Below are 23,108 nucleotides of genomic sequence, written 5' to 3'. Positions count from 1 at the left end.
TAGATCTCCAGAAATCTAAAGTAGCTGGGGTATTCCTTTCTTTAAGTAAGCAGGTATAAGGGGTGGCTAGGTGGCACAGTTGATAAAGCACAGGTCCTGGATTCAGGAGTACCTGAGTTCAAATCCAGCCTCAGACACTTGACACTTACTTACTAGCTGTGTGACCCTGGGCGAGTCACTTAATCCCCATTGCCTCACCAAAAAAAAAGTATATAACAGTGAAATAAGCAGATATAAAACTCTAAATTTACTTGATAAAATCTCCAGTATCTCCAACATAGTAGGCATTAGTAAATATTTCTTCAGTCAATCAACAATTAGTAAGGACAATGTGCTAAATACTTAGAATACAAGTACAAAGAAAAAAACAGAGGTCGGCTCTTCCTGACTCCAGGCCTAGCACTCCTATCCACTAGGCCACCTAGCTGACCCATGTTCTAATAGGAGAGACAACAATTACATATAGAAGTACGTTTATAACATAATTATCAACTGAATAAATACAAATATACAAAAGTAATTAAATGCAAGATAGTTTGGGAAAAGAGGGCAGTATTCACTTTATTAAAATGGAATTCTATTATATAACATTTCTTATTGCTTTTAAAATACAATTTTGTTTATTTAAAAAATTGATCTGCACCATTTACAGTGTTTAAGAAGCATAGCTCAGCAGCCATGGATAAGTAATTTAAATTCCCTGAGCCCCAGTTTTCTTATTTATAAAATACAGATAATAATATCTATATTATTAGACTGTATTTGAACTCAGGTCTTCTTGACTCCAGGTCTGTCTGACTCTTCATGTCCCCAACTTCTTGGCAAAGATACTGGAGTGATTTTCCATTTCCCAAGGCAAACAGGGTTAAGTGACTTGCCCAGGGTCACACAGCTAGTAATTGGCAAGTGTCTGAGGCTGGATTTGAACTGAGGTCCTCCTGAATCCAGGGCCAGTGCTTTATCCACTGTGCCACCCAGCTGCCCTGATGAAACCAGATTTATTATGTCATTTGTCCTCTTAAAAAAAAAAAAAAGACTATGAACTCAGGAAGAGTCTTCCTGAGTCCACTGTGCCTAGCTAGCCCACAAGACAAATAAATCAGCATTTAATAGGCACTAACTATATAAGAGTCATTTCAATCTTCTTTCTCCTAGATCATGCCACCTCTCCTCATGATCCCCTTCACTTCATTCAGTTTTCATGGTCTAGATTTAGAATGAAAATGATATAGCATTAAGTAAAATTAGAATCTGAGACAAAGAAAGAACAAAAATAATTCTGGAGGATTATATTTGACATTTTTTCCTTTGAACAAACTTTGAACAAACAAGGAACAGAGAGGATTGCAGACCATAAAGTAGATAATTTTGGTTACATAAAATTAATATTTTGCAGAAACAAATGCAATTACAACAAGATTAAAAGGGAAACATCGGGGGGGGGGGGAATCTTTGCAGGAGGCCTGATAAAAGGCCTCATTTCCAAGATATATTAAGAACTGATTAAAATTTATAAGAATTAGAACCATTCCCCACTTGATAAATGGTATAAGGGTATGAACAAGCCATTTCAAAGAGATGAAACCCTTATGGCTATCTATATTGTATTTTTTTAATGTTCCAAATCATTAATAACTGGAGAAGTGCAAATTAAAGCAATTCCAGAATTCTACCTCACGCCCATCAGATTTGCAAAGATTAAAAAAGGAAGAGGAGAAGGAGAAATTGACAAATAATGGAAGGGCTGTAGAAAAATAAGTACATTAATGAACTGTTAGTGGAATTGTTAATGGGTACAACCATTCTGGAAAACAATTTGGAATTATATACACACACACACACACACACACACACACACACACACACACACAAGTATTAAACAGTACATATTCTGTAACAGAGAAATACCATTGCTAATTCTATATCCAAGAAGAGATCAAAGAAAGAGGAAAAGGTTCTATATAAATGGAAATATTTATAGCAGCTCTTTTGTGGTGTCAAAAAGTTGGAAAGTAAGGGGGATACAAATCAGTTGGGGAATGGCTGAACAAGTTATGGTATATTAATGTGAAAGAGTACTATTGGTTCATAAGAAATGAGGAAATAAATGTTTTCAAGGAGATGTGGAAAGAATTGTACAAACTAATGCAGAGTGAACTAAGCAGAATCAGAAAAATAATGTATACTATGATATTAATTATATTGTTAATATAACATCAATTTTGCATGTTATGAAAATAAACCATTTTGAAAACTAATAACAACTTATGAAGAATAAAATGAGCTAAACCAGAACAATTTCCATAATAACAAAAACATTATAAAAATTTTTGGTCAATACGATAATATTCATGACTCCAGAAGACCGATTATGATGCGTCTTATCCATCTCTTGATTGAGAGATAGTGATGATGATGGTGATGACGGCGGTGATAGCTAGCAATATGTAACGCTTTACAGTTTGCAAAGTGCCTTATAGATATTATCTCATTTTTATCCTCATAATGACCCTGAGAGCTAAGTGCTATTATTATTATTACCCTCATTTGACAAATGAGGGAACTGAGGCAGACAGGTTAAATGACTTGCCCAGCATAACCCAGCTAGTAAGTGTCTAAAGACAGATTTGAACTCGGGTTTTCTTGACTCCAGTTGCAGCACCACCTAGATGATTTGGGGTTGAGAATTAGACACGTTTTTCAAACACAGCAAATAAGAGGGCTATATTTTTTTTTTGGTCAACAATGCATATTTGTTACAAGGAATATATTTTTCTTTGTTTAATTGGGTGGAGAATGGAAGAGAAAATAGATATGTTAATTTTTTTAAAAACCCTTTAACAACAAGAATCCCTTTGATTTATTGGCACAATTTTAAAAAGGTTATTCTGTTTTTCTTTTCTCTCTTTTTTGTTCTAGAATTTAAACCAGAATCCTAGGACTCTTTTACCAAAGTTTTATGGACTCTATTGTGTGCAGTCAGGGGGCATTAACATCAGGATTGTGGTGATGAACAACATTTTGCCTCGATCAATGAAAATGCACTTTACATATGACTTGAAAGGTTCTACCTACAAGCGACGAGCATCCAGAAAAGAGAGAGAAAAATTAAACCCTACATTCAAGGACTTGGATTTCTTGCAAGACATGCATGAAGGATTATATTTTGATACAGAAACCTACAATGCATTGATGAAGACACTCCAGCGAGACTGTCGGGTAAGGAGGGGCCTTTGTTATGATTTGTACTGGAAAATCATGTAACCATGATGAAAACTTGAGTTACTAGCTAGCTCTCTCATGTGGAAGGGAGAGCATTGTCCTGCCAAATTAGTAGTAATGAGATTTTTGCCCTAAATGAAGTAAACAGTGTTTTTCAGGCTGAAATGAGTTAATAAAGGATAAGGCATTTATTAAGGAAGGGCTTATTATGTACCAATCTCTGTGCTGAGAGCTGGAGATAAAAAAAACAAAAGCAAAGATAGTTTTTGCCCTCATAGATCTTAGATTCTAGTAAGGGGAGATTCCACACATTCTGTAGGGGTAGTCAGGAAGGAGAGTGTTTTGATCCAGAAATTTGCAAGGATGGTAAAAAGGGCCCTAGGAAGGTAGATTGACTCATCCCTTCGAGGAGCAATGATAGAGATGATTTAATCATGGTTCCAGAATGTGTGAAGACAGACCCATATGGTGGTAATGTAATTAACTGACTGAAGGAATACTCTCTCACTACCTTGTCTCCCTATGGGGGTGGGGGAGGACTGTGGCAAAAATTTTGTTTTCCTTCTACCTTTGCTATAGGAAAGTTAGTCAAACTAACAGAGAATAGATATAGTGATTAAGCAGATAAGCTATACACATTTCTTGGGGGAAGAGGGATTCCTAATGGGGAGAGAATTTTGGAAGCAGATTGTGTGATAATGTAAATAAGTGGATCCCAAGAGGTCCATGTGTGGACACAAACCAATTATGGAAAGCATTTGCTGAAATTGCTTTCTGTTATCTGGATGAGAAGCAATCAGGAGCTGGGACCCAAGGGCTTCAAGTACAAAAGCTTATTATGTGCAAACTTGGCCTAAGTAACTACCCCAAACTAAGGCCAAGTGATGCTCAGGGGAGATTTTTACAGGGTGGAATAAAGGAAAATGTATATTGGGATCTGTTTCTAGAAAAAGTCTAAAAGTCATCCTACATTGGCTTTTCCAGTTCAATGGTAGTTGGATGAACAAATTCTCTGGGAAGAGAGCCTCTTTTATCAAAATCATCCTAAGCATAGATTAGAATTGGGAAAGTTCCAGACTTCTTAGTGCTGGGTCACTAACTGTGTTAGCTGAGAAAGTCTGTGGTCCTATTAGAAAAAGGCCAAGAGAGGGCTGTATTTGCTGAACATGCACAGTCCAGTCACATGTGAGTATAAGCAGGCCATGGCCACATGCCCTGAGGAGTTTATCACCTATTGAAAGGAAATAACATGAACACAGAAAAGTAAATATAAAATTTTATACAACGTAATTTCAAGGGAAACTGGGAAGGAAGTAGTTTGCTTTTTTTTTTTTTTTTTGGTGGGGCTATGGGGGTTAAGTGACTTGCCCAGGGTCACACAGCTAGTAAGTGTCAAGTGTCTGAGGCTGGGTTTGAACTCAGGTACTCCTGAATCCAAGGCTGGTGCTTTATCCACTGCGCCACCTAGCTGCCCCTGGGAAGGAAGTAGTAACCGCACTTACCCAAATAGGCTTCACCTAAGAGGTAGAACTTGAGCTCAACCTCAAAGTAAAAGTGTTGAGAGATAGTGGGGAGATGAAAGTGCAGCCCAGGTGAGGGGCCAGCTGCTTCTAAGAAGTACATTTCCTCTCCTGCATCTTTGCTGGCTGATGCAGCAGATAGAGTTCTGGGCTTGGAGTTGAGAAGACCTGAATTCAAATCTGGGCTTAGACATTTACTACCTGAGTGACCCTGGGCAAGTCACTTGACCTACAATTTAGCACCTACCTCCCATGGTTCTTGTGAGGATCAAATGAGATAATGCCTGTAAATTTCTTAGTACGGTGCCTGACACATAGTAGGTTGCTATATAAATGCTAGCCACTATTATTGCTATTGTCATTATTATTATTATTATTTTCTAGGAAACAGCAGTAGGCCAGTTTGGTGGAAAAATATGAAGGAAGGTAATACGTAGTAAGTCTGGTAAAACTAGGCTAGAGACAATTGGTGAAGGCTTTTAAATGAATATTCATATGGGAATAGCTTCTGGGCTGTGACCATGTATGGCTTCTAGGTCACTGAGGGACAGCCTGAGAAGGGGTAGTTATGTCTCCTCCAAACAATTCATGAAGAATGGGGGGATTCCATCATGTTTAGCTGGAAGGAATAGAGTTGCCCCTACCATACTACAATATAGTAAGTAGGGAAATCATTTCTAAGCCTTTGGCCTATCTACCACGAGTAACAATGCTTATGACAGTGAGATGTATTCTTTGGTGGTTTTTTTTTTTTTGGTTGGGCAATGAGGGTTAAGTGACTTGCCCAAGGTCACACAGCTAGTAAGTGTCAAGTGTCTGAGGCCGGATTTGAACTCAGGTACTCCTGAATCCAGGGCCAGTGCTCTATCCACTGCGCTACCTAGCTGCCCCGAGATGTATTCTTTGGGATATATCCTGGGTATAATTCTATAGGCTTTTGTTCTCAAAAATAGTTAGGTGGCATAAAATGAGATAATATTTGTAAAGTCTACAGGAAAAAAAAGAGAAGGGTGGTATTTTTAAGAGGACGATCAGTCAGCCTCTACAAAAGGAAGAGGTGATCATGAAGAGCCAATATGGCTTTATCAAGAAGATGACATGACAGACTCACTTTATTTCTTTTCTTTTTTTGGACAGGCTAAGTAGACTGGTATATGAGGAGAATGCTGTTGATATAATTGGCCTAGGTTTTAGCAAATCTTTCCATCCTATTGTGCAAATGATGCAAAATGTGGGTTGGATGATGATGATGCCATGAATGAATGCAGGAGCAAGGAAACCAGGCTTAGAATTCATCCAAAAAGTTGGTTTTTACTGTTGAAGGACTCTTGTGCATCCATTCATTCATTCATTTATTGAACATGTAGTTAGTGCCCACTATTGTGAGACAGTATGGTTTAGTAGAAAGAGCACTGGTCTTTGGGGTTGAATCACCAGAACCAAGAGTTAATTAATTTTCCAATATGATCTTGGAAGAAAGTCTGTACTATTATGTCCCAGGGATCTGTTTTGGGCCTGATGCTATTTAAAGTTTGTTTGCTTTGTTTTGTTTTTTTTTAATCAATGATTTAGGAAAAGGAATAGATTGCATAGTTATCAAATTTGCATCTGACACCAAGCTGGAAGGCATTACTAAATCATTAAATGATAAGGCTAAGGGGCAGCTGGGTGGCGCAGTGGATAGAGCACTGGCCCTGGAGTCAGGAGTACCTGAGTTCAAATCCGGCCTCAGGCATTTAACACTTACTAACTGTGTGACCCTGGGCAAGTCACTTAACCCCAATTGCCTCACTAAAAAAAAAAAATGATAAGGCTAAGAGACCAAAAAGTCCTGACAAGCTAAAAACAAGGGGCTGAATCTAATAAGATTAAATTTAACAGAGATAGGGGCAGCTAGATGGCACAGTGGATAGAACACCGGCCCTGGAGTCAGGAGTACCTGAGTTCAAATCCGGCCTCAGACACTTAACACTTACTAGCTGTGTGACCATGGGCAAGTCACTTAACCCCAATTGCCTCACTAAAAAAAAAAAAAATTTAACAGAGATAAACATAAAGTCATATACTTGGTCAGTAAACCCTGAAGAAGGTGTGAGGGTTTTAGTTCACTGAAAGCTCAATAAGAATCAACAGTATAATTGGCAGCCAAGAAAGCTAATGCAAGCCCAAGGCTTCGTTTAATAGAAGCATGGAGTACAGGACTAGGGAAATGATCGTCTTGCCCTGGTTGATCCATATGTGCGGTATTATATTCAGTTCTGGGTGCTACATTTTAAGAAGGACATTGCCAGCTAGACATAGAGCTATATAACCAGCAAATACCACAGAACATACTCAATGCAAGCATTAAAACAAGTTTGCTTCCTTAGGAATCCTTAGTGAGAAGTATCAGACCACAGTCCTATTGGGGAAGAAAGTACCTGGTGGGTAGATAAGGGAAAGTGAACAGATTCTACCTTATGAATCTTGCTGAAGAGGAAATGAAATGAGGCCAGGCTGGGGAAGAATTGGCCTTGGAGTGGTGTGCAATGATTCTAGGATGGAGAGGAAGATCCCATCTGGAATCTTCCCATTTTAACTAATTATTCTTGCTAAGTGATAAGATCAGTTGTTTCTACCTGATAAAGGTATAAAAGTACAATCAGCTCTCTCTAAACTTCAGCCCCCTTGGGTAAAGCCTCTTCACCCCACCTGAGTTGCAGCTCTAGCTGGAGCTACAGGAGAGAAACTAAGCAGGCAAAGATCCTCAAAATCATACCACATGAAGACTGGTTGAAGGAACTTGGGGTGTTTAGTCTAGAATGCAAAAGACTTGGGGGGGGGACAGAGAAAGCCATGGTAGCTGTCTTCAGTTATCTGAAGAGTTCTCATGTCAAAAGAGAGAATAGAATTGTTTGGTTTGGTTTCAGAGGGTTGAAGCTACAAGAGACAAATTTAGGATTAAGGTAAGGAAAAACTGCCTATTAATTTGTATTGGTCTAAAAATGGAATGAGTTACTTCAGCGAGCAGAAGATTCCCCTGTGTGGAAATCTCTTAAAAGTCAAATGACCATTTATGTTTTAAAGGGATCCTCCATTGTATGAGTTGGACCAGATGGCCTCCAACCTTGAAATTGTACAATTTTGACTATCTCTTCATACCTTCTAGGACAAAAGGGTATTGGGACAGATGATGAAGCCATGAATGAATGCAAAGGAACCAGGCTTAGGATTCGTCTGAAAAGTTGGTTGTTACTGCTAAAGTAATACTGTTTTTTAAACATGTAGTTAGTGCTCACTATTGTGAGACTGTGGTTCAGTAGAAGGAGCACTGGTCTTTCGGGCTGAAAACCTAGAGTTGTATCCTGGCTCTGTCACATTCAGTAACCCCAGACAAATCACTAAAACTTCTTAGTGTCTCTTTCTTCCTTTATAAAATAAGAATGAGGTGTGTGTTATCAACTTCACTGGGGCATTGTGAGGAAAACACTTTGTAAATGACCAAATGCTAAATAAATGTGAGTTATTATTGAGTTCCTTGATATTCAGCAGTTTATAGTTTGGCATCAATACATAAGAGACACAAGGTGCTTGTAGAGGTCATAAAAAGGAAGCTCTCACTTCCAACTGAGAAATCATTAAAGCCTTTAAGGAAGTGATGGCATTTGAAGTTGGGGGAATCAGGTGAAGAATGTAGCCCAAGTATAAGTAACTTCTTTAGCAAAGAAGCACAGAAGAAGGATGTTTAGGGAATGACAGATAAACCAGCTTGATTAAAGTAAGGATCAGTTGGGTGGCAGAGTGGATAGAGAACCAGCCCTGGAGTCAGAGGAGCTGAGTTCAAATCTGGTCTGGGCAAGTCACTTAATCCTGACTGCCTTCCCCCCCTCCCCAAAATCCTTCTATTTATTTATCTATCTATCTACACAGTATGTGAGGAAAGACACAGAGAGGTGGAGATAGGGAGGGGCCGAAGAAAAAATAAAATAATACTCCACTTTATGGTTTCAGGGAATCCAGTATTGTGAAAGCTTACATAGAGAAAGGGGGTGTGTTTTTGATGTCAGCTAGGAAAAAGGGCCTGAACTTGTCAGTCAGCACTTCTGGCCCAGTGTCTTTTAAGTAGTTTTTGAAAGTGAATGCCATGTATTGTTTTGTAAACAGAAGAGGTTTGTAATTTCTATGAGCTTGCAGTGATGTAACTATCAGCTGCATGCTTGGGTTGAAGCTAATTTGCTCAAAAAGGGCATTGTTTGTATTTTACTCCTTCCTATCAACCCTTGTTAATCCAGGGTCTGTTGGTTTCCAGCCAGTCCTGATGATGTCAGGAGTGTGTTATCTCTGGATGGAAATCCAGGAATTCCTATTGCCTTTGGGCTGTTGTCAAAATGTTTTCTGGCTATAATGGAAGCTTTCAAAACATGGCAAGAATTGGAGCAGGCCAAATAAATGTCAAAATATGTGATATAGTGTGGCTGCACTGGGCTGGAGTCAGGAAAAGGTTAAGAGTCACAATGGTTTTATACATGAGAAAGATGATGTGTAAAGAAGAGAAGCATCCCATAAGTCAGGTGTAAAAGAAGTCTCCCACTGAATGCATAGACCTTATGATTGTCAGGGATGTACTTTCCCATGGAAAAACAACTTCATAAATGCTGAATGAGTATAGTTTAGTAGGAGCACAATCCCTTATTAACAAGAAACTTACCACCTATTTGGAGAGAGAAGATGCACAATCAAAAAGCCAGAGAGCAATTATGATTCTCGAGAATACATTTTCCCAGGGGGGCAGCTAGGTGGCGCAGTGGATAAAGCACTGGCCCTGGATTCAGGAGGACCTGAGTTCAAATCCGGCCTCAGATACTTGACACTAACTAGCTGTGTGACACAGGGCAAGTCACTTAACCCTCATTGCCCTTAAAAAAAAAATACATTTTCCCATAGAAACAACTTCATAGGTATAGTTTAGTAAGAGCACAGTCCCTTATCACTAAGAAACTTGCCACCTGGTTGGAAAAAGAGGAAACATAACAAAAGAACTAGAGAACAAATATGATTCTCGGAATGCATTTTTCCATAGAAACAACTTTGTAAATAGTGAATGAGTATAGTGTAGTAGGAACAACACAACAGAGGACATAGAATGCTACATTCAGAGTCAAAAAGACCTGCTTGCAAATGCCACCTCAGACACTTAGTTGTGTGGCTGTACAAGTCAATTTACCTCTGCGGGCCTCAGTCTCCTGATCTATAAAATGAAAGGGATGGTGTAGTTTGATTCTAAAGACCATTTCAACTCTAGATGATCCACTGAGTGTTAGACAGCATCAGCAATACCTGGATTCAAATCCTGCTTCTGACATTTATGTGACTCTGGGTAAGTTTCCTAAACTCTTAGAGAACCCCCTAGGATCTATCTACTAAGTGAAAAGCTTCAAACACACAGCCTACCATCCCAAACCAGATTAAAATGTAATTGGGAAATGTTTAAGAAAATAAATAAAAATATAATAGAGCACAGATAATGTTAATTCATGCTTTTCCAAGTCCATATGCCACCCTCAAGGATCTTTATGTGTGGTTCAGTAGCCATTTGAGTTTGAGACCACTGTACTGTGTCATAAACAGATGATGGTAGAGAGAATTCCATACAGGGAGTTCTCTATGCCTATGAAATTGAAGATCCTTCCTGTATTCTTGTAAAGTATAGTTTAAAAATGGCACAGTAGATAAAGAAGCAACCTAAGACTCTTGAAGACCTGGGTTCAGAAGAAGTCCTGCTTCTGACCCAAATATTGACTGCATGATAGTCAATGCCCTAAGCAATAAAACTATGGCAGTTGGCGGTATGCATTGGTGGAAGGTGTTTCCTCTCTGGGAGTTCCTACAATGATGAAATCACAGGTCTAGACAAAAAATTAATTTAGTAATTTAATTAAAATTAAAGAGTATTCTGAACATATTATAAGTTAAATAGACTTTTGGAAGACTAACATGGAAACCTAACCATCGACATAAGTCAGTATTTTCAATAAGAGGCAGGATGGGTACAATGGGAAAGGTTCTGGATTTAGATCCAGGGGTCATGGATTCAAACTCTCACACTGCTACTTGTCACCTGTGTGATGGAAGGCAAGTCTTTTAAACCTCTTTGAACCTGCAAAAGGATTTGGTACCTTCCAGCTTTAAATCTATGCTTCTGTGGTCTCCTACATGCTAAGTGCTAGAGACACAAAGGACTAAAAGGCAAAGTCCCTTATTGCCAAGAAACATACCACCTATTTGGAGAAAGAGGAAGCACAACAAAAGAACTGGAGAACTAAACAAGGTAGCATTATGTATAGGGACTAAACTTGTGTTTTCATTGGGATAGGAAACTCCCAGGTGAGGAAACTCCCTTCACCAGTACAGGTTAATACTGCGGTGTTTCATCCGCTTAGGGCAGCAGTTCTCAAATTTTATTGGTCTCATGATCCCTTTACTCTTTTTTTTTATTTTTTATTTTTATTTTTTAGTGAGGCAGTTGGGGTTAAGTGATTTGCCCAGGGCCACACAGCTAGTAAGTGTTAAGTGTCTGAGGTCAGATTTGAACTCAGGTACTCCTGACTCCAGGGCTGGTGCTCTATCCACTCCGCCACCTAGCTGCCCCGATCCCTTTACTCTTAAAAATTATCAAGAACCCTAGAGACCTTTTGTTTATATGGGTTATAGCTATTGATATTTACCATATTAGAAATTAAAATTTCTTGGTATATTTATGAAAATTGTTTCGATCTCATATATCCCTAAAAGGGATAGCCAGAGGTCCCCAGAACATATTTGTAAGAATTGAAGGTCTAGAGCACTGAGAGGTTAAGTAACTTTCCCAGTCACACAACTAGTATGTATCAGAGGCAAAATTTAAACCTGCCTTCTTGATTGGCTCTATCCTCTATGCCATGATACTTCTTTCTAGCATCAGTTAACGTATTCATTCATTGAACAAATATTTACTGAGTACCTACTTTGTAAGAAACACTATTCTAGGTGTTGTGTTGGATAATAGGTAGTATTTATGTAGTATTATAAGGTTTCCAAAGCATTTGACAAATAGTTCATTTTATCCTGACAACCCTGGGTAGTAGATGCTCTTATTATCCCCATTATAGAGATGAGAAAGCTGAGGCAGACAGAGGTTAAGTGACTTGCCCAGGGTTGCATAGCAAGTACATGTCAAATGTTCCTAACTTCAAATCCAGCACTCTATCTACTATACCACCTAGCTACCTCTCTGTGCTATAAGAAATGACAAAAGCAGGATGGTTTCAGAAAAACCTAGAAAGACTTACATGAACTGATGCAAAGTTAAGTGAACAGGAGCAGAACATTGTACACAGTAACAGCAATAATGTACAATGAAAAACTATGAATGACTTAGCTATTTTCAGCAATACAATGATCCAAGACAATCCTCCTCCAGAGAAAGAATGAAATTGTCTGAATGCAGACTGAAGCATGCTATTTTTCACTTTCTTTCCCTCTTTTCCTTTTAATTGAGTCTTCTTGTACAAAATGACTAATATGGAAACGTTTTACATGATTGCACATGTATTACCCAAATCTGATTGCTTACCATCTCAGGGAGGGGTAAGGGGGGGAGGGAGGGATAGAATTTGGAACTCAAAACTTGAAAAAATGTTTTAAATTGTTTTAACATATAATTGGGAGAAATTAAATATATATATGTGTGTGCATATATGTATATATATACACACACACATAATTTTTAAAAAGAAAAGCTAATTACATCTGGAAAAAAACTAAGATATCCCTTACTCCACCAGAGCTTGCAGTCTCATTTCTGAAACAATTCCTGCACAGTTTAAGAAGAACATAGAAGAGATTTTATTCTTAAGATTATTTCACTATTTCACCTTTTCAACAGGTGGTCACTCTCACTGATTTTGTGTCTAAACTTGTGTGTGACCCCTAAGGAAAGCCTTTTCAGAAGGCAAAGTGAATGTAAAAGTATAGTCATGTGAACTGTGTTCTATACAAGTTCTAACTAGGAGAAACAGGGGATTGGCCATGTGAGACCTGTTCCACTTGACCTTTTACAGACTGTTCCTTGAAACAACAAACCTCAAAACAGCAAATCCCTGATTTCTGATCTCTGGTGAAATGTAGTATTTAACCTCATTCTCTTAGCACTGACCACAGGAAACATGAATAAACAGAAAAAGTTCCTGTGCAAAGGTTCCTTTACCTTTGACTCTGCCTTTTTTTCCTTGCACTTTTAAGAGAATTTTTACAAGATCATAATGAAAAAAATGAGCTGTTCACATTGGAAAGGCAAGGAAAAAAGTAAAAATCACACAAAACCAAGAAGAAAAAATATCCCAAACTGGAAGGGCTGCTATTATGACCTGAAGCTGGGTCACTTCTCACCTACACTCACAAGGATGGAAAAACACAGGAGTTTGTATTGATGTGAACCTTAATGAGCAAATTTTTGTAGTTCCATTCTACCAAGAATCTAGTCATTCAGGAGATAGTTTGGGTTAGTCATTTGACCTTCTTAAATTCCCGACAAGAAATTCTTAAGCTTTGGGGGGGTTTTGACCTCAGCTCAGGATACAGTAGTGATTATACAATAGCCTGTTCTGTTCCTGACACATACCCCCTCTATATGTATTTGCAACACATATAGTGTAAACATATATTCTGCTGTGATAAAAACAAGAACTGGAAACCAAGTTCATCTACATATTGAAAATCAAATTCTCATTTAAGGAGAGTAATCATAATCAACCAACCCCAGTGGCATCCCAGAGGTAAAGATGCCAGGAATGTATAACCTGGACCCAGGCTCCATACCTCCCAAACCCCTCTCTCCCACCCACTCTCCAGCAGTAGTGGACTTAGGGTATACATTACTCCATATCTGTGACTTTCAACATCAGTATCCTATGACTTTATATAGGAGAAGGAATTCCTAGGGGGAGAGAGCAAGAGAGAGAGCGAGCAAGAGAGAAAGATGCATTTCAATATAATTAGTTTCCTTTTAATCCTATATATTTTATCCATTTAAAAACATTATTCTAAGAAGGAGTTTCACCAGACTATCAAAGAGGTCCATGACAAACAAAAAGTTAAGAACCCCTGGAAAGAGCCACTCATTCCTCAGGTGTTCTGGATTGGGGAATCAAAGAGCACCTATCCTCATAGGAACATAAATGAGAGCTATGAACAACCTGAATTCAAATTCACATGTAAGGATCATTGCTAAGTTGAGTGTCCATAAGTCAGGGACTAACTGTATTATCCCAACTCTTGCATATATTTTAATTTGCAATAATTATTTCCATGACAGAATGTAGCTAAGAAGAAATATGAAACCTTTCACTATTTTAATTAGTTTGCTAAATTGTGCTTTCTGAATTATTTGATACTCCCCTAAGTTCATTTTGGGGAACCACATTATGACAAATACATTATCAAGAACTCATGTTTACAACCCAATATTTCTTGTTCCTTCCAGTGGAAATATTGCTGGAAATGAGCTTAATAATTAAGTGGCCAAAATTACTTTTTTGCATTTAATTAAATTTTTGTTGTACTGCAGTTAGTTATTAATTTTTCAATCATGTAAAATCAGTTTTTGCTTGTCAGAGAAATACACTCAGATTTATAAGAGAATAGTCTGAACAGTGCACAAGTTCTCTGAGTATCTTAACTATGGGTCTTAGTACTAAACACAAAAAGCTCTCACTGTAAAAACCAGATTTTTTAAAAGTAAATTTCTAAAATTTTTTACATTATTATGTTTTATTCATTTTATTAATTGATTTACTAATTTGGGGGGCTTTTACATTGCTATAATTTCCCCATGACACCTAAATTACAAAGAATCCTCCCTTGTAGCAAAGTATTATTAAGCAAAAACAATGACTGTGTTGGCCATGTATGACATCTCTCACTTCACACTTAGAGTCTTGCTCCTGCAGAAAGGATAAAGGTGTAGTTTCACTATCAGTCCTCTGACGTCAACATTGGTCAGAGTTCTTTTGTCTTTCAGTGTTGCTCTCCTTTAGGTTAGGTCATGCTATAGATTTTTCTCTTTATTCTGTTGTTATCCTTACCCTGCATCAGTTCATACAAGGGTAAGGTACTTCCAGATCTTCCCAAGTTTCTCCAAATCCTTCATGTTCAGTTTTTCTTAGGGCATAAACACATTCAATTACATTCATATATTTCATTGTTCAACTATTCCACCAATAGCTTTAAGTCAATGTGGCATAGCAAATTGTCCTTGAAGTCAGGAAGACTTGAGTTCAAACTGTATGAACTAAGGAAATTCAGCCTTGCATTGCTCTAGGAAATTATTTAAAACTGTAAGTTGCAGAAAAAGTGCTTACCTACATTGGTAGAAAGAATTTCCTTACCCAGGAGTTCCACATTCCAGTGAAATCACAGGTCCATTTTCCTATTCCTAGTCTTCATTTTGGGGATGCCTATTTGATTTCCAATAATTTACTACAACAAAAAGTGCTACTATATAGATTTTCATGGGATCAAGCACTGGTTTTCAGACATTTAAGTATAAGTTCATAATCCATACTTTTTACAGTATTAAATTTAACTTAATGCTCGGTCAAAAAGTTGTTTAGAAAAAAAAATCCCACTTCATTTAAACAATCAGTGCATTTTCTTTAAGGTATGGTTGTCATCCCAGGAGCTATGGGAGTGGGAATGAAACAACCCTTCGATCTAATTGAAAAGATGTTGTTCTCCTTATGGGAACCAAGTTTAAATTAGCAAATTTAGTAATTGCTGCTGGACTTCAATCAAATTGGGAGATTTAATAGTCATCCTTTATTCCTTACCACTTATGCCTTGATATGGAATTCTGCTCTGTTGTTGTACAGGAAAATATTAATGGGGCCAAAATGAAGAATATGGCCCTTAGAGGTCATCTACTCCCACCCTCTTCATTTTACAAATAAGGAAAGCTAGAAGAAAAGCCCATTATTTTTCAAAAATATATTTTGGAAACCTTATGATCTATTAATATTGAACTGCTTTGTGGTATTAAGCTTAATTGTGAGCTAAATGATATATAAGATTATTTTAAATGGAAGTCTGGTATAGTGGACAACTCAGAGCCAGGAAAATCTGGGTTCAAATTCTACCACTGACACCTACTTGCTGTGTGATACTTGGCAAGTCACTTAATTTGTCATTAGTCTAGACACTAGCTTCTTAAATGACCCTGTATGGGGTTGCATAACAATTTGGGGGTCACAAAAAATGGCAACAGTGAAAGGTTATGTATACCTATTTTATATACCTTATATACCTGAGGTTGTGTAAAAATTTCTCAGGCAAAAAGGGGTCATGATTGGAAAAAGTTTAAGAAGCCCTGGTTTAGGCAGTTCTCAAGTTGCAGATAATGTGCCAACTGCATTGGTAGTTTTCTCATCTAAGAATTTCTTATATCAAGGATATCCAAGTCTAACCCCTAACCCTAAATTTTTAAGTACCAGAATCCAGTTCAATTTAACAAAATTGATTACTATTAGAAACATATTAGAGAGCTAAAGATCAACTAAAAAAACATATAGAAGAGTTACACATAGACTAAAAAATATTCAACACCCCCCAAAAAAAATATTGATGGGAGGAGGGGAGGTTTGATAAAAGTGTATAAAATCATGATGGACAAACACTTGATAAACCTGAAGTTTACCCTAAATTCTAGAACTAGAACTAAGGGGCTTCCCTGAAAGCTTAAAATTATTTTATTTAGGCCAGATAAATGGAACTACCACTTTACAGTCAGAAAGTTTATGGATTTTATTACCCCAAACACCCAATATAGGATGAAAATATACAGTAAAATCTTGGTTACCCTCAATCTTTAACTACCCAGCATCTTTTCAGAGACATATATCAAAGTGAGCTAGTGTCAAAGATCCACTATTTAAATGAAATTCCAAAAGAACCCACAAACTTGCAATTAAATACAGACCCATTAACTAAATCTTAAAGCCAAATCCTAAGAGCACTGGAATTTTTAAGAGCAAAGGAACTGAGGTGAGAAGGAAAATGAATAAAGTGGTGAGAAGAAAAGCAACAGGGAGAAACTGAGATAACCATCCATAGAATTGAAAGTGTGGAGGGAAAAGAAGAGTCAATTTAGTACTTTACTGTGTATCCAAGGTAAAAGCCAAGAAGAAAAACTAAAATAATGCTCTACTGTTCTTAAAAGGGAAAACATATAGATGCCTCTTAAAAAAGATAACAACTAATAAATACATAAATAAATAAATAATAAAAAAGATAACAGCAAAGTTACTTGGAAGAATATAATACTGGCTGGTTCATGTTATAGGATGTCAAATCTTAGAAATAGCAACTGTTCGGTCTTTGTTAGTCCTGATTCGAACAAGACTGTCAAACAATGTGGAAAAATGCATATGCCCTTCATGGCTTTTGGCCTTGTTTCATATGGTATATTCTCAGAAAAGTTACCCCATCTCTGGCCCGATCCACACTACCAAATTTAAACATTAGTAACCACAAATCCAGCTTACTGAACCATGACTATTTTCTGATGGCAATTTAAAGCTAGAGATGGTGTGGGCAAGCTGGCTCATAGATTTAGAGATGAAAGGAACCATAGAAGTCATCAAATCCAGGGGCTCCACTCCATTTTACAGATGAGGCCCAGAGGGTTTAAATAATTTGCCCATTGACACACAGGTAGTAAGTGGCAGTCATGATTCAAATTCAAGACCTCCAACTCAAAAACCAGTACTATTTCCACTGTACTCTATCTCCACTGATGATAAAATATGAAGGAATGAGCTTAATATACAACAGTAAAGACATACATTAGATGCAAGAATTTCTTGAAAAGCAGGTTTGCTTTAAAAAAAAAAAGAAAGCTGTAAACTCTTCTTTTGGTATTTAAAAAGAAGAGATTCTGATTAAATAGTTTATCTACATTCCTGCCTGAAGGACATCCAGACCCTTGGATTTTATCTACTGAAGAACAAATAGTGAACCATTAATCTTCAAAATTGTCTTGTAAAATTCTTAACAATTTTAGATGGCTGAATGTGGTCTGAAAATTTTTGTGATGCTGATAAAACTGGTCCATTTTGGTGCTTTTTGCAAAAATCCTAGCCTGTTCCACCAAAGGATCATGAATCATGGCTCTGGGAAAGTCACTTTACCCTTTTTTGCCTCAGTTTCCTTAAATGGAAATGGGGTTAATAACAGCACCTACCTTGCAGGGTTGTGAGGATTAAATGAGATAATATTTATAAAGTGCTTAGCACAGTTCCTGGCACATAATAGATACTATATAAATTTCATTTCATTCCTTTTTCCCTCCCCCTTTGCTATGTAACCTTCAGTAAGTTGGTTAGCCTCTATGGGCCTCAGTCCCTCAATTGTAAAATTAAGGTAAACCAGATAACCACTAACTTCTAATTCTAATTTTATGATCTATGAGGTGATAATACTATGCTAATGAAAGAATATCTGACAGTACCGATCATGCTGCAAAGACTGAAATGTGGGATATCAGCCTAGCTTAGTTGAAAGGTACTCATTCCCAGAAGATTGGCCACAAAGTGGCAATTTTTCTTTTCTTTTTTAAAATTTTTTTGGGGCACTGCAATTTTAAAAAGCATCTATTAAGTAATGGAAAGCCTGTAATCTACTACAGATCTTTGAAGTATTCTAAAAAATTAGTGTCATCGTGTATAATGTTATGCCATGTTTTGTTTTAATGGAAACTTTGGTAATTGAAATGTTTCAAGGCCACTCAAATACACAAAGCACAAGGTGATCTATAAATAGAAAAAAATAATATTTTCATTCATTCAACATAAATTTATTAAGCATTTACCACGAGTAAGGCTCTGTGTTAAGGGCTAGAGATACAAGGACAGAAAGGAAATAGCCCATGCCCTCAAGGCTCTTCCAGTCTCTTTTTCTTTTTCTTTTTCTTTCTTTCTTTCTTTCTTTTTTTTTTCTTTTTCTTTTTTCTTTTTTGCAGAGCAATGAGGGTTAAGTGACTTGCCCAGAGTCACACAGAGTAAGTGTAAAGATTTGAACTCAGGTCCTCCTGAATCCAGGGCTGGTGCTTTATCCACTGTGCCACCTAGCTGCCCCCTCCAGTCTCCTTTTCTGATTGATTCTATTATACTTGTGACCACGTAGTACAGGAATGTTTTAGATACAGTGATCTGAATACATTGATTCCTAGAAATAACTTTTATCAGCTGAGCTCACTGTCACAAGGCATTATTATTTTATCACCATGACTCCCTATGTTACTTCATTCAAACAGTGGATGAAAATTTTAAATATTGTTAAAAGAAAGATTTCATGAGAAAGTTGATCCATTGCACATGGAAAGACTTGCAATCTTGCTATAATAAAAGATGCGATTTTGAATGCTAATTGAGCCAGAAATTCTGTAAAGAGTGAAATAATAAAGGGAGATTGGAAGAAAATCATGGCCTAGTGCTTGCAAAAGTGGTTGTCATTAAATGAAAATAAAATTGATGGTTTAAGAATAATATACTAGCACTAATTCTTTAAATGATGATGGTTACTCTTCCATAGATAGCAAACAAACTTGATAATTGTGAGAGTGTATAGAAGGTAACAAGGAGATGTAAATGGTCTGTTAGCTTACAGAAGTAAAAGAATATTTTTATTTCTTCTTCATTAAAGTATATACCCTATTGCTTTATTGCGGCATGACCATGACCCTAAATTCTTCAAGGCTAAGTAAAGAGAATTCAAGTTTGGGGGAGGGGTGGAATGTTAGAATAAATTTGGAGAAGCTTTCATATATGGGCTTGGTGACAGACTGTCTCTGTCCTCTGAGTGCCTGACTTGAGAAAGGCTCATTACCAGAGGGTTGGCTACCAGGTGATAATTTGGGAGGGCCAAGGCAAAGCACACAAGACTCTTTAACAGTGGGCACAAAGAGTTTTTGAAAAGCAGACTGTAATGATTAAAGGAGTGTCCACACTGGTGAAATTACAAATTTTGGAAATATCGAAGTTATTTTGAATGCTAAAAGGTCAAATGATAACTAATAAATTACAAGGGAGGAGATTTTTAAGGAATAGAAGTAAACAAGCTTAAGTTCTGGGTATCAATTCTCTTGGGAAAAGATAACTTCATCTTTCGGTTGAATAATTTCTCAAGAAGGTTCTCAGGGGTGGCTAGGTGGTGCAGTGGATAAAGCACCGGCCCTCGATTCAGGAGTACCTCAGTTCAAATCCGGCCTCAGACACTTGACACTTACTAGCTGTGTGACCCTGGGCAAGTCACTTAACCCCCATTGCCCCGCAAAAAAAAAAAAAAAAAAAAAGAAGGTTCTCACCCTGGATCAATGTCAGACAATTATAAGCCTTTCACTCTACTTTTTTTTTTTTGAGGAAAAGAAGAGGAAATGGAGGAAAATAAGCTGTTATAAGAGAATGAATCAGCATAACAAATTTCAGAATATAACTGAATCTTTACTGATTCTATGAGGAACAATTTTAGGAAAAAGATAGCAAAAATAGTTTCAGACATTTTGAATTTGAGATGTCAGTGGGATACGTAGGTGAAGATATTCTGTCCTAGGCCACTAAGTTGTACAATGCATAGAGCATAGGACCTTGAGTCAAGAAGACTTGAGTTCATGGGGCAGCTAGGTGGTACAGTGGATAAAGCATCAGCCCTGGATTCAGGAGGACCCGAGTTCAAATCCAGCCTCAGACACTTGACACTTACTAATTGTGAGATCCTGGGCAAGTCACTTAACCCTCATTGCCCCACAAAAAAGAAAGAAAGAAAGAAGACAAGTTCAAATCCAGCCTGAAGTACTTACTATGTGATATGAGACAAGTCACTTAACCGCTGGCTGCCTCAGTTCCCTCTTTTGTAAAATGGGGATTAATAATAGCACCCACCTCCCAGGCTTGTTGTAAGGATCAAATGAAATAATATTTATAAAGCACTTTGCAAAACGTAAAACACTACATACATGTTAGCTATTATCATTTTGTAGGCTGTTGGAAATGTGGAGCTGAGATGGGAGTTCTTAACCTGGGGACCATGAACTTTTTTTAAAAAAATATTTACTCATCACACTATATTTCAATGTAATTGTAAAATATGGCGTATTTTATTTTATTCATTTAAAAACATTATTCTGAGAAGGGGTCCATATACTTCACCAGACTTCCAGAGAGGTCTATGGCACAAAGAAAGGTTAAGAGCCCCTGGTCTAGATTTAGGGAGATAGATGAGGATTTAAGGGTATATATATATATATATATATATATATATATACTTGTGGGAGTCATCAGCATAAAGGGGATAGTTGAAGCTCAACTAACAACAGAACCCAGAGAATATTCACCTTATGGAGTGAAGAAGGGGATGAAGAATCAGAGAAAGGAAAACAGATGAGAGAAGAACCAACAGAGGTTCTGGTATCTTTGAAGCCAAAGGAAAAGAGTATCCTGTGAATAGAAAAAGAGGCCAAATGGTAGACACTATAGAGAGGTTAAGAACAATGAGGACTAGGGGCAGCTAGGTGGCACAGTACATAACACACCGGCCCTGGATTCAGGAGGACCTGAGTTCAAATTTGACCTCAGACACTTGACACTTACTAGTCATGTGAGCATGGGCAAGTCACTTAACCCTCATTGCCCAGCAAGGAAAAAAAAAAAAAGAACAAGAGAGTGGTTTCAGTAAAGTGATGAGGATGGAAGCCAGATTGCCAGGGATTGAGGAGAAAATGGACTAGCAGAGGTATTCTTGTTTTTATTGACCATTTCCCTACCTATTTCAGTTGTTTTTCAATCATGACTGACTCTCTGTGACTCCATTTGGGGTTTTCTTGTCAGAGACACTAGCCTGGTTTGCCATTTTCTTCTCTACCTCATTTTATGATGAGAAAACTGAGGCAAACAAGGTGAAGTGACTTGCCCAGGGTCACACAGCTGGTAAATGTCTGAGGCTGGATTTGCTTCCTAACCTAATGGTCTATTTATTTAGCTTAGGGCTGGTATATTAATAAAAGTTCATTCCTTTACTAAAACTGTGTTCACTGAGCAGGACAAAGTGCTGATCATCATCAGGTATGTGCCAATGACTCCAGTTTTTCCATAAGACAAACAGGGAAGCCAGTCTTTCCAGTTGCCAGTATTGAAAGAGATATCAGATTTGAGGCATACTATTTTGTAGAGTAAGCCTGGGATTAAATGAATTTAATAAAAAATGTTTATTGAGAACCTACATGCTAGGAAGATCTGCAACCGGGCATTGACAAGATAAGCAAAATACACAGTGGGGACAACAAGGGATAGTTCTTTTAATATTACATGGAAGACTTCATAGAGAAGTTGGATTGTGGGGGCAGCTTGGTGGCACAGTGGATAGAGCACTGGCCCTGGAGTCAGGAGGACCTAACTTCACCCCAATTAAATATTTGGTTAAGTGACTTGCCCAGGGTCACACTGCTAATAAGTGTCAAGTGTCTGAGACAGGATTTGAAGTTAGGCATTCTTCCTGTTATTTTACCACAAATCAGTTCACATGTTTCAGTGATGGCACCAAAGCAACACACAGATGATATATTTTCATTCCCTGCCCTGGCTCTGGGACAAAGTGAATAACAGGAAGAATGCCATGAAACATAAGGTCCAGCTTCTGCCTCAAGGACTAGTCTGTCTGGGGGAGAGAAGATGTATGCAGATGTGGAAAAGAAAATACTATGAGTCATCCTAAGATTAAATTTCAAACAAGTCATGTAGATAGTTCCATGGGAGTTTATTGAGGATTGGAAGGGCATGGAAGACTTCATAGAGAAGTTGGATTGTGGGGGCAGCTTGGTGGCACAGTGGATAGAGCACTGGCCCTGGAGTCAGGAGGACCTAACTTCAAATCCTGTCTCAGACACTTGACACTTACTAGCAGTGTGACCCTGGGCAAGTCACTTAACCCCAACTACCTCAACAAAAAAAAAGGAAAAAAATCAATGTGAGAAGTTGGATTGTGGAGGGCACGCAGAATGGCGTGGTAGAGCTGAGATAGAGGGAAGAAGGCATTCAGTTTGCATTCTACCATGTAACACCAAAGAGCAGAGTTTAATTTCAGCCTTAATTCCCCCAATACCACAGGAGGAAAGGGAAATAGGATGGAAGAGGGAGAAGGAGAAGGGTGAAAAGCTCTACCAAATAACTGAGCAACAAGAGGTGAAATATAATCCAAATATTTAATTTGGAAAATCTAATCAAAAGTATAATCTAGCCCATTGGCACCTGCCAACTGTTAATAACATGTTTGCACACAAAATCCTATTAGCAAGAAAGCAAAAAC

The 23,108-nt window shown here is 37.7% G+C and overlaps 1 protein-coding gene across 3 annotated transcripts in view; it reads left to right on the top strand.

Moving 5' to 3' along the window:
* The window catches only part of PIP5K1B (phosphatidylinositol-4-phosphate 5-kinase type 1 beta), a 339,881-nt gene that overhangs the window by 205,995 nt on the left and 110,778 nt on the right, over positions 1 to 23,108 (top strand). For all 3 annotated transcript variants that reach the window (XM_043979091.1, XM_043979093.1, XM_043979092.1), the window contains exon 7: positions 2,920 to 3,219. In XM_043979091.1, coding sequence (XP_043835026.1) covers positions 2,920 to 3,219 — 300 coding nt within the window. The remainder of the gene's footprint in view (positions 1 to 2,919; positions 3,220 to 23,108) is intronic.

This window comes from Dromiciops gliroides, chromosome 1 (assembly GCF_019393635.1).
Source record: "Dromiciops gliroides isolate mDroGli1 chromosome 1, mDroGli1.pri, whole genome shotgun sequence".
Taxonomy (NCBI): Eukaryota; Metazoa; Chordata; class Mammalia; order Microbiotheria; family Microbiotheriidae; genus Dromiciops; species Dromiciops gliroides.
The sequence above is the reverse complement of the archived record's forward strand: the minus strand, read 5'-3'. Positions and strand labels throughout refer to the sequence as shown.